At 37.8% G+C, this 11,841-nt stretch overlaps 1 protein-coding gene across 1 annotated transcript in view; it reads left to right on the top strand.

Moving 5' to 3' along the window:
* Positions 1 to 2,331: 2,331 nt before the first annotated feature.
* Positions 2,332 to 11,841, top strand: part of LOC123978198 (adhesion G-protein coupled receptor F1-like) — an 11,819-nt gene continuing 2,309 nt past the window's right edge. The window contains exons 1-4 of the mRNA XM_046061363.1: positions 2,332 to 2,362; positions 2,451 to 2,632; positions 10,352 to 10,528; positions 10,616 to 11,559. Coding sequence (XP_045917319.1) covers positions 2,332 to 2,362; positions 2,451 to 2,632; positions 10,352 to 10,528; positions 10,616 to 11,559 — 1,334 coding nt within the window. The remainder of the gene's footprint in view (positions 2,363 to 2,450; positions 2,633 to 10,351; positions 10,529 to 10,615; positions 11,560 to 11,841) is intronic.

Below are 11,841 nucleotides of genomic sequence, written 5' to 3'. Positions count from 1 at the left end.
TAAGCTTAATCGGTAGAGCGTGATCCTTGTGAATCCTTATCACAGCGGCCTGCATTCGAATCCAGACTGTGGCCCTTTGCTGCATTTTGTTCCCTCTCACTCCCTCATTCACTGTCTCTCTCAACTGAAATAAAAGGCGAAAAAAGCCAGACACTTAATATATTTAAAATTTCATTAATTGATAAGTGAGAATGATTTCATTCTCAATCATTTCAAAACAAGTAACCATAGTGTTTTTGAAATACCGTTTTGGAAGTGGTTAACATCAAGTTTCCAGAGCAGATAATTATTAATTAATTCTTGTGATTGTATTTTCATTGGGATTCAATTCTGTATTACAGGAGTGGAAGCACCATCGTTGACTATGCTATAAGAGCAAACTCTATAAATGATGCAGAAATTGCTGCAGTAAAATCAGGGGTATTTTCACAGCTGGGAAAAATATACCCTGTGATATTTGACAGTGAGTTTAACACATTTTAAAAACATTTTATGAGACACATTAAGTCATGTTTTAAATTCACATAAGCATTGTTTGTCATGTCAGGAATATCAAATTATTTTGTACAGATGATTGTATGATAATTGTCTGACCTTTGTGTCTGTTCTTTTAAAGGCCTAGCACCCTTAACGTTTAATCCACCTTCAGTAATTTTTGGGGAAAGTGTGACTGTGACATGTGGCCCTCCACCATTGGATCTCAATTTCAGTACCATCTCGACTGCTGAGTGGACATTTAATGACACTAATATACTTGAAGATAGTGATCACCACTTTGGAACTGCAAATGGAACAGCAACATTAACTGTGAAACAATTTTTTATCACTGATGTTGGTAAGAAAAAGATCCAGTATGGCGCAGTCAAGAAATTATTTTTATTTCTGTCCCAGGAGACATTAAATACACATTTACAATGCAAGTGCTGCCTAGGACGTTTCTCCTCTGACCTGCGCGAATGCAGAACCCTCATTGGCTTTAGGGCAGTATTTGTCTTACAGTGCAAAACACCTACGCTGTCTTCATTGCTTAGCCTGTCCCACCAATGCCAAAAAAAAAAAATATAAAAAGTTCAGGTCATGGTAATATTTGACCAAAAATGTACAATATGACTAGTTTTACACAGCTATAGTAAAGTGTAAGGCTCAAATTATTCATATGTAAAGTGCTAACCATTCATTTTCGCATCTTCTTTTAGCCAACTTTAACCTTAACTTGAAACAGCAAGTTAACAGTAAAGAATTACACAGGTTGAAAAGCATCGCAAGAGAAACAAATTCTTAATGACTGAAGCATATTTTACATACACAATACCCTTGACGCTGAATTTTTTTTACAATCAAAAAATTAAAAAAATTATTTGTGTTTTCATTGGCTTTCAAGCTGATGTTAAATTAAGTGAAGATTGTTAATTGGTCTTTAGAACATAGAAAAGATATAAATTCAGGTATGTGTAGGTATGATGTAAATTAGCGACAACAGGCATAAACGAGAAACCAGGACTCGCAAAATCCATGTGCTATCTTGGCTTGCAGTCTGCAAGGAAGAGGTGTGATGCGAATTCGCGACAATCGGTGTCAAGGGGTTAAAAATCACAAACATGAATTAAAACACTCAAACACAGCATGCCAAACCATACCACTCTACATGCAATATAAAATAAAACACAGCACACAAATAAAACATTCCAAAATAAAACACCAGATGCACAAAAATAGTCAGAAAATAGTATAAATAAATAACTCACTGTTTGTAATACATTTTCTGGCCCTGTCACAGTAGCCTAAGGGTGCTGTCAGCCCACACATTTTTGTATTTGTTTGGCAACACTGGCCTCGCAGTGATTTGATGTTAATTGATGATCACCTTTAATTTCAGGAAGGTATCAATGTATGCTGAAAGACAGTGGGAGCCGTGGAATATTCAGACAGACATCCAACGGAACATACACTTTCCAAAACGAACCCTTGATCCAAGTGAAACCGATGAAACAACTAATCCAATGTGGTGCCGTAACGTCAGTGACACTGCAGTGCTCTGTCAACAGCCCCTATAATGTTGTGTTTAATAAAGAAAATTCTCCTACAGGTAAACCTGAAACAAAAATGCACCAAAAGGCAAATCAACTATTGGGAAATCCTTTACATATAATAAAGTATTTGAGATCATCTATATACATATATAGTATATTCCGTGAGTGAATGCTGATACTGTTTGTCCAAAGTGATTTTTTCTTTTTTGTATGTTTAGGTCCAAACATTACCTATTCGCTTAATAATACCTGTCAAAGCCAGAATATCACTTGTCAAGTGATAAACCATACGGAATTTAACATGAATATAACACTGGTGTTAACCAACAACAGTAAGTATTGATCCAGACATTAGAGCATTTTGTTAAATTCAGGTCAGTTTTATTTCCCAGTAATTACTTTTTCTTTCTTTCTTTCTAGAACTTATATGTGTCAATGATCCTGTGTATGGTAGTGGAACTCTTAATTACGTGGCTGAAGCTCCCTGCGAACCAAACTATGTGGGAACAAAGACAGCTGTTTGTGGGAGCGATGGTCAGTGGGGAAATAAACAAGACAACTGCGTCCTACAAATTGTCCAGCAGCTGTTCCAGCAGTCTCAGGTGACCTAGTTTACTGATTTGGGAGCCTTAGCACACTGACCTCTGCCGTGTCTTTTCTTCATTCTTCCTCTGCCTGAAAGTGTTGGTCTAGGCAGTAGTAGAATAAGCACTGGGATCGTAAGTAACACTTACAGTGATACTACGCTGTAAAAATAAAAGCAAAATAAAATACTGCATTAAAATGCTACTAAGGCATATGTAATAACAAAATTTTGTACATTTAATCTCAAAGTTGAAGCTCATTTGAAGTAGTTTTGTTTCAATTATATCAATGAACTGGCTGGTCATATATGTATTGTGTATGTAAAATATGAGTATACAGATTAATGCAATAGAATAACAGTGTTTCTTGTGAAATAGAAGGGACTGAATCAGTCAGTCTTTAGTAGAAAAGCACTTTTCATACAAAAGCCTCATAACATAAAAATAAAATAAATTAGCCAGAAACGGCAATGATCCATGCAGGTTGCAAAAAATGCAACATTTTACAGATGCAGGTGACTTCAGAGATTATAGTGATGAAAGAATTTGGACTTGAAGCAGAGTTTTTTTTTTTTTTTTTTTTAAAGATAATTGCATAAATGCAAACAACACCCCCATATTTTGGAGTCACTCAGTTTAAACTTAAAATGCTCAAAATGTTGTTGATAAACTATATACTATATAGCTGCAGTTCCGGAGTCTGCAGCTATATATTATTGGCTCAACGTTCAGTTTGTAAATCACTAGCAATTGAAACAGGAATGCTTTCCTGAGAATCCTCCAGTTTTTAAGATTTCTTCAGTATCAAATTAATTCAGTGATAGTTGTCAGTATAGTACACAGCACACATGAACTGTATGAGCTGTATATTAACGAATCATTCACGGACTAAAAGGTACCGGTAATTTTCGTTCAGCCTCTCTACACTTTTTCGACCATGATGATAGGCTACAAAAATATAGAACTGAATGGCAAATATAGCATAATGTCGATATTTTAGAGACCCCTCAAAATATTACAAATCATGTTTTCAGGTGAGCTCATGTCTTATTAAGACAGTAGCTCGCACCCTGGCCGTAGCCTCCAGAAAAAACCCTTGATAAACATATGTTTATATATATATTTTTTCTTAGATCGCTCAGCTAACTAGCTGCTTCAGATCAGCCCAAAAACAAAATGCTTCCTTGATGCTGATGTACTTAATCTAGAAATGGGAGAATTTGCTTGAGTGCTTGAGTGGCTCCTCCAGCTTGACGCAATCTTGCTAAACGTATAGCCCATATTCTCATATTTCTTTTTGTATGTGGCTATAATAGGCCTGTAGTGCTCACTTCTATAATCATATTTGCCATAGTTGATATGAGATGCGACTTGAAAAGAAGCCTATAGGCTATAAAATAAAATAAATAGCTTCAATATGTAATATTGTAATATTTTGTTTCACACTGTAGGCCTACACGAAAGCCATTCTTCTGGTTCTGGCCCTACCCCAACCACATTCTTACTAAGTCATATACCTGCCTTTACAGTCACAAACTGACGCTACAGGGCTTCCCCCAGTGCCTTGACGGGGAGTGAGAACGGGTTGTAGGGATATAACACCGTCAAAGACAGAACAAAACGCAGCTCATTTGTTTTCCGTTATGAGTTTAAAACAGAAAAACAAAAAAACGACTTGGTTTTATTTGTTTTTTTCCAATTTGGTTTTGAAACGAAAGTATGAAAGAATGAACTAGACACGGATTTAGCATGCATACAGTGCCTTGCAAAAGTGTTCACTTAGTCTACGTTCAGACTGCAGGCCAATGTGACCCAAATCCGATTTTTCTGCTCATATGTGACCCAGATCTGATCTTTTTATGACAGTGTGAACAGGCCATCTCATCTTTTCCAGTTCGGATTTGGGCCACTTCCATAACAGATCGGATCTTTTTAAATGCCACCCGAGTCTGGACACTTGAATTGTCGCGACTTTGACGTCACTCTAGATGTAAATGCTCTGTATAGCGCCTTTCTAGTCTTTTCGACCACTCAAAGGGCTTTTATGCTACACCTGCTCAAACAGAAACTATCTTTCACACGCACTCATGCACTGGCTCAGTCCACACTGGATTCTGATACGGGCCACATTTAAGCAATAATGTGAACTGTCAAACAAAAAAAATTGGATCTGGGAAAAAAATTGGAATTGAGCATCAAGCCCTGCAGTCTGAACATAGCCTTATTGGCAGGCCAGCCATTAGGGATTATGGACAGGGGGACAACATTTTCCAATTTAGGCCCCTCATCGACACCCACTCCAACACCACCTTCACCCAGCCAGCGTTAGCTCTAATACCAACAAGTGCAATTTCAAAGAAGCTCATGGCCATTAGCCTTATAGTGACACAGATGGAGTCCCCAATGACCATTTACAAATTCACTTTTTCAAATACTCAATATGATTATAAAGCACAAAATAAAGATTTTTTTTTCTTTCTTTGACTGTAACGGTTATGTTTCTCCTATTAACTTAAAACAAGAAAAAGAGAGAAAAAATGTCCTTCAATGATTGAGTGATTAGTGAAAAGTAAAATTAAACTTTGAAGAAATTCAAATTATGAGCAAACAAATAAATGTAGGCCTACTTCATCTATCAACTTTGATCTTGAGGGATAAATTAATCAAATTATTGATCAAATTGTGTGCAAAACTGAAATACTGTATAAAGGATATGGCTGTGTCAGCTGAAACGATAAGAATAATATAAACAGAGGCTTACCACATGTATAGCTTATTGCATTGTGACTATATTTGCAGCTGTATACAATGACCTGTAATGTGCTGCTGACTAGTGTTTACTATAGGTCAATAGTCAGTTTTCTTGAAGTTGCTACAGGGGAACTTGTGGTGTTATTAATCTTTATTAATATAAAGAGAAACACAAAATTCAGATGGCAGGTGAAATCAAAATATAATAGAATATAATGCAGTGCAGCTCTCAAGCATTCTGTGTTTCTTTAAGATGTGTTTTTCCTGAAGATCAACTTTTACAAGGTTACAAGGTTGTTTATTTGTCAAGGTTGTAAAATAAAACAGGTTTGTCTCTTCATGCAACACACACAGAACTTAACAGATTAATATATTAAAAGGCTATTTGAATACACATTAAATGTTTATTAATGTTTATTAAAATATTTTCTTATGTAGGTTAATATAATCCCTGCTGAGTCAGCACGCATATGATTTTTGTCTTCCCACCACTTTATTGTTTTGTTTGTCTTTGTTTGGGGAAATAGGCAGAAATCTCACCACAAATCCACACAAAGGTTCACTTCAGCACCTCTGAGCAGAGTTTGCGCCTCAGATTTGAGGTTATTTTGCAAAACTCTTTCAGTTAGTTACCACAGAGTGAGACGCTGGTATTGCATGAGCTTACCTATTATGAATATTATATTCCAGTTACCAGTGTTGGGAAGTAACTAGTTGCATGAAATTTAGTGACATAGTTTAATAACAAATAAACTGGGCGAAATGTGTATTTAAATCACAGTTACTTAAAGGTTCAGTGTGTAATATTTGTGAGGATCTATCAACAGAAATGCAATATCATATCTGTAACTATGTTTTCAGTGGTGTGTAAAGACCTTATAAACCATTGTGTTTTACCTTAGAATGAGGCATTTATATACATAACCGCGGGCACCCCATTCTATGGACGTTGCCACTTTGCATTGTCATGTTTCTACAGTAGCTGAAAACGGATAAACAGCGCTACAGAGTGCGTTTCATCACTACGTTCTTCTTGTTCTACTTCTGGTAGAATTCAGGCAACGCATATATGTTGAATATGTACGTTAGAAGAAGAAGAAGTTGTAATAATATACAGCAGGGATCTGCAAATAAGTTTACCGCCATTAGATGGAGGATGAGAATATAAGCCATAATATTGACATGCAGTAAGATGTTGTTCAGTTAGCTCAGTCAGTAGAGTGCAGATCTCTCAACCTGATGGTTCAATCCCTCCTTGTGATAACTTTCTTCAACAAATGGATTCTGCAGCGAATGTTTCTCATGGCATGTGCTGCACTGTTTTAGTGTTTGATCCACATCCATCAACCTACGGATGCCTTTTCATTTTCCCAGTATCTCCAGACTCTTTTAATGTTGTTCAGAAGTAAAAGCTCAGCTCACCTCCAATACTGCTGTGAACTAGCTTCTCGCGCTGTTTAGTAAAGTTTGATGCTGTTGTGATGGCTTTGATTGGTTCTCCTGTTTGAATTTGCAGCGTCGCCGTCTGCCATTTAAACTGCCTCTCTTTTGAAAATGGTTAAAAGTTGAAAACTTAAGAAACGTAATCAAATGTGATAAGTTAAATTACTTTAATAGAGTAATTGAAATAGTTATGCAAGGCTACTATTACATTTTAAATAAGGTAACTTGTAATCAGTTACCTATTATATTTCCAGAGTAACTTTCCCAACACTGACCATTTCCGTAAAATTTTTGTGGGATGTTTCCATTTATAAAATCCATACTGCAGCTGGCTTTACCGTAGGTGAACGTAGCAAACATTTCTAAAACGCCCCGTGTGTTTTTATTGTTTTTCTTTGAAAGGTTTAAAATACAGGAGAATCCCAGGAAAAACGGGAGGGTTGACAGGAAAGTTCATGCCGCAACCTAACGGAGTGTGTCTAACATAAATAAGCTCAGTGCATAAGAGTATTGACGCTTTTGTCTAGAAGTTGGCATTTCATGTTCTGATTTACTTCCTGTCTTCCTCTGCATCGCTCAGAATCTCAGTATTTAGGGACATTAAACCTGTTTACTGTAAGTATAGTCATATGAAACTAAAGTCAAAGGCAAATAAGTCTGGCATCAGGCCAAATTCTTTTCAAGCCGTTACATAGCGGGCTAGAACAAAGTCAAATTATTTCAAATCCTGGGATACTTGTGTGGATGTTTAGCTCAGTCGGTGCTGTGCGGGACCCGTTTGGAAGGTTGTAAGATTGATTCCAACTAACTGTAGATATTTTTTTCTCCCTTGTTTAACAAATTGATTATAAGGGCACTTTTGCACATGCTCATAATAAAGCATGTGCTGCAGTGTGTGTGTGCGTCCCGGCGTTTGATCAGCATTCATAAAACTATAGACGCTTATTTTCATTTCCCTGAGGAAATTCAGGGGATCACACATTTACTGACGGCTTTTTCAGAGGTGTGTCAAGCAAGCCAGAGACTCTTTTAAATGTCGCTCAGAACTCTTCAAAGTAAAAGCTCTTAATAACCTTGTCATAAAGCATTGCTGCAAAAAAGTTCTTGCGCTTTTATTTTGGAGACAGAATCACTTAAGAGGAAGTGAGAGTGTGTTCTTGGCCTGATCAGATTCCTTTCATGTAAAGTATCTGCTGATACTGATAAGATAAAACTAAATTCCTTTAAAAATAATTTTAATATACTGTACATAGCGAGAATAACTAGAATAAATGAATATTAGATCAGATTTATTTTAATGAATACCGATCCATTAAAATATGCCAGGATAACAATCCTTTGGACTGACTTGTGGTGTCTCTAATATTAATTAGGGTGATTGGGGGTAATTTGGGGTGATGTATATTTGTTTTTTGGGACTGGTCTATGCTTTATGTAGGTCAGCTTTTTCCTTTAACGATACCTTAACATCTGTCCTGCTCCATTTAATCTACTGATTTTAAAGGGGATGAGAGGAGCTCAAATGATTGGTCATTAGGGAAGCTCACTTCAACTCCACCAGCTGATACTGCAGTCCTCATTATAAGAATGTATTTAGCCTCATTTGAACATTGTGGGTGCCTCTCAAGTCTCTTATTTGTCATTTCCTTGCTCCTAAATCCTCACTTGAACCGGAAGTTGTTCTGCTTTGCTATTTTGCAGACCATCCTAAAGCTGTTATTTGCGCTCCAAGGAGCGAGGACAAGGGAGCAATCTCTGTGGAACTATGAGCGAGGACACACCAGTGCATCCTTCACGGAAGTCTTTTACTGACCGACACGCCCCCTTATCGGGTAGCGGTTATATCGATTTGACGGTGCAGCTGATCGGACTGATACATGTCAGATAACATTAAACTCACTGCAAAGTCTTATATTTGAATTGTTTTATGATTCACTGTCTAGTTAATATCTGAGTTCATTGTACGTCTGAACAAAAAAGATGCACACAACTTTCATCTTTTAGCCTATTAGATAGATTTTTCTTTCTTTTATGTCTCCCATCTGGTTTTATAATGGATACAATTAAAGTCAGAGAGCGTCGAAGAGTCTGATCTTGAGAAGCTGCAGAGCTGCAGTCTCTATTCATTCAACTTACACTGCAAATTTCCAGCTAAACTGAGGCTTTTTGTTGACACTTCTCTCTCTCTCGCGTGCCATTCATCGGTCTTGTGTAGAGTTTAGCGTGCATGCTGTGCTGCCGACAACTGCATGCACGTCGCGGTTCCTCACAGATCTATTTCAAGAAGCCAGCTATTTAAAAACGTTAAAATATTGTTTTTGTGATGCATCCACGGTGATAAATTATCCGAAAGTCCCGCGAGGTGCGGAAAACTCCACACAACACCAGTGAAGCTGAGGTTCTGTTTCTTCAGCAAGTGTTCCTCTCCTGCACCTACACATATACACGCTACACTTACACATGTGCCCTGACGAGCCAGGGTTGGATTACAATTTTGGATGTATTTGCACACTTTAAAAACATTTTTACATGTTTATTTACAGCATTAAACGTTGAAATGTATATTGTAATAGGCTGTATATTAACTTATTGGGAGAAAACTGGTATTTCTATGTGTAATCAGACGTTGAGCACCCCCATATAGCCAAAATGGCATGATCCTTGTTTCACTGCGAAGCTTCGACTGTGAGATTCACAGTCAAATCAGGCTCTGCCCAACGAAGCATCGAATCTTTGACTATTCGGGGTCAGCCCTAGTAAACACATAGCCTAAGTAGTCGTACAATACACTGCACTAAAGTCTCCAGTATGATAAAGGAAAATAAAGCCTGCACATCCAGCCATCTCACCTACTGCATCTGATAAAAAGCAGCCTGCAGCTCCACGAGTAAAATCAGCTGATGAAAGAATGAATGCTGCTGCGGCAAAATAAAATATCGATTGATTTGATGGAACACAGTGATTGATCGGTGACGAGTGGTGTGACTTGCAAACAAAATGTGTGCAGTAGTGTTAAAATGATATCAGAAGAGGAAATAAACAGAAAGCCTACAACTGAGCGTTGACTTTGATATGAGTATGATATATGATGTATGATACATCATTTCAATTTCCCTTAAATTGAGCCTAATGAATCAAAAGAGACTGTGATCATATTCGGGGTTATTCAATAACGAATTCACAATCAGAATCGATTTATATAAATGCAGATAATATCAGCATTGTGCCAGTAGAAATGATCCTGTGCCTCTGAGCAGGACATACAGTAACCTATAATTTTTCTCATGTGCAGGTGTTTGTTAAACAGGTAACACCTACAGAGAGAATCATGCTCATCTGCAGACTCAGTTAGTCATACCCAAATGCAACTTGAATGCGCTTGTCTTTGCAATTGAACAGTTTACAGATGAAAGATTGAATCAGATTTTATCACTATTGTTTAATTGTTTTCTACTTAAGTGAATACAAATCCCACACCTTGTGACTTTCATTTGATCTTTGAGATTCTGTGTAATGCTGCTTGTTTTTTTTTAATTCTCGTAGGACTTGAATAACAATTCGTTTCCAAGATTCTTGGAAAAACTCAGCTCTGCCACTGTCAACTTGACGGAGCAAGTTGTTGACTCTCCTGGAACCATTAACGCCATTGTTCAAATACTCAACAATGTAGCCAATGTGTCATTATCACCAAATATCTCAATAACTGAAACTTCAATGAAGGTATGTGAATTAGTCTGCTGAGCTACACAATATGCACATTTCAATACAATATTATATATACTAATATCTTCTTTCCTTTGAATTTAGAACATCCTGTTAACTGCAGGTGTCCTAACCACAAATGGCTCAAAGGCATCATGGGGCTTTCTGAATGGCAACGACACCAGCAACATCACAGCAACACAAAGAATAAGTGTCAGCTCATTATTTTTGCAGTCCCTTGAGAATATAACAAGTTATCTTACCAATGACTCTTTCAATATTGACACACCTTCAATTCTCTTGAACAAAGCAACATTTACAAACCCCTTTATGGCTGACTTTGATTCCTCTGTGGAGATAGACATACCGTCTGTTGGAAGAAGTAAGTTTATCACTGTGGTAACATTTGCCTCAATGGATAACGTGCTCCCTGCAAGAGACAAAGGAAATTCATCCATCTACGTCATCAATGGGAGAGTCGTAATTGTTCAGTCCAGTGGTACCGTCGATAATGTTTCGTTCACATTTGATATTATAAACAATACTCTGGGGAACGCTCAGTGTGTTTTCTGGAACTTCAGCCTCTTCAGTGGTCTCGGGGGATGGGACAATGGGGGCTGCGTGTTGGTATCCAACAACACCAACGTCACCTGCAACTGCAACCACCTGACCTCGTTCTCTATCCTTATGTCACCTTACAGCAAAGATGACATTGTGTTGGATTACATTACCTACATTGGAGTTGGCATATCTATGGCTTCCTTGGTCATATGCCTCATTATTGAAGCTATCATCTGGAGAAAAATAAGAAGGAACACCACATCTTACTTGCGTCATGTTTCCATTGTTAACATCGCTGTGTCTCTCCTGATTGCTGACATCTGGTTCATTATTGGGGCCGCCATCTCAGATGCAAAGACAGTAAACCAATCAGCATGCACTGCGGCTACATTTTTTATCCATTTTTTCTACCTAGCCCTGTTCTTCTGGATGTTAGCCTCAGCTCTGCTGTTGTTCTACCGCACAGTCAGTGTCTTCGACGGGGGTTTGTCTAAAACATCTATGTTGGCTATTGGATTCTCTCTAGGCTACGGGGGCCCTCTCATCATCGCTGTCATAACTATAGCTGTAACTGCACCCCAAAATGCGTACATCCGAGACGCTGGGGTCTGCTGGCTCAACTGGGATAAATCCCAAGCTCTACTGGCATTTGTGATCCCTGCACTGACAATAGTGGTGATAAACCTGTTAATCCTGCTTGTTGTGATTTACAAAATGTTGAGAAGAAGGGTAGGAGACTCTTCACAAGCAGCTGAAAGACATGTAATGGT

This window comes from Micropterus dolomieu, linkage group LG10 (genome assembly GCF_021292245.1).
Source record: "Micropterus dolomieu isolate WLL.071019.BEF.003 ecotype Adirondacks linkage group LG10, ASM2129224v1, whole genome shotgun sequence".
Classification (NCBI taxonomy): domain Eukaryota; kingdom Metazoa; phylum Chordata; class Actinopteri; order Centrarchiformes; family Centrarchidae; genus Micropterus; species Micropterus dolomieu.
Note: the sequence above shows the minus strand (reverse complement) of the source record. Positions and strands in the feature narration are given on the sequence as shown.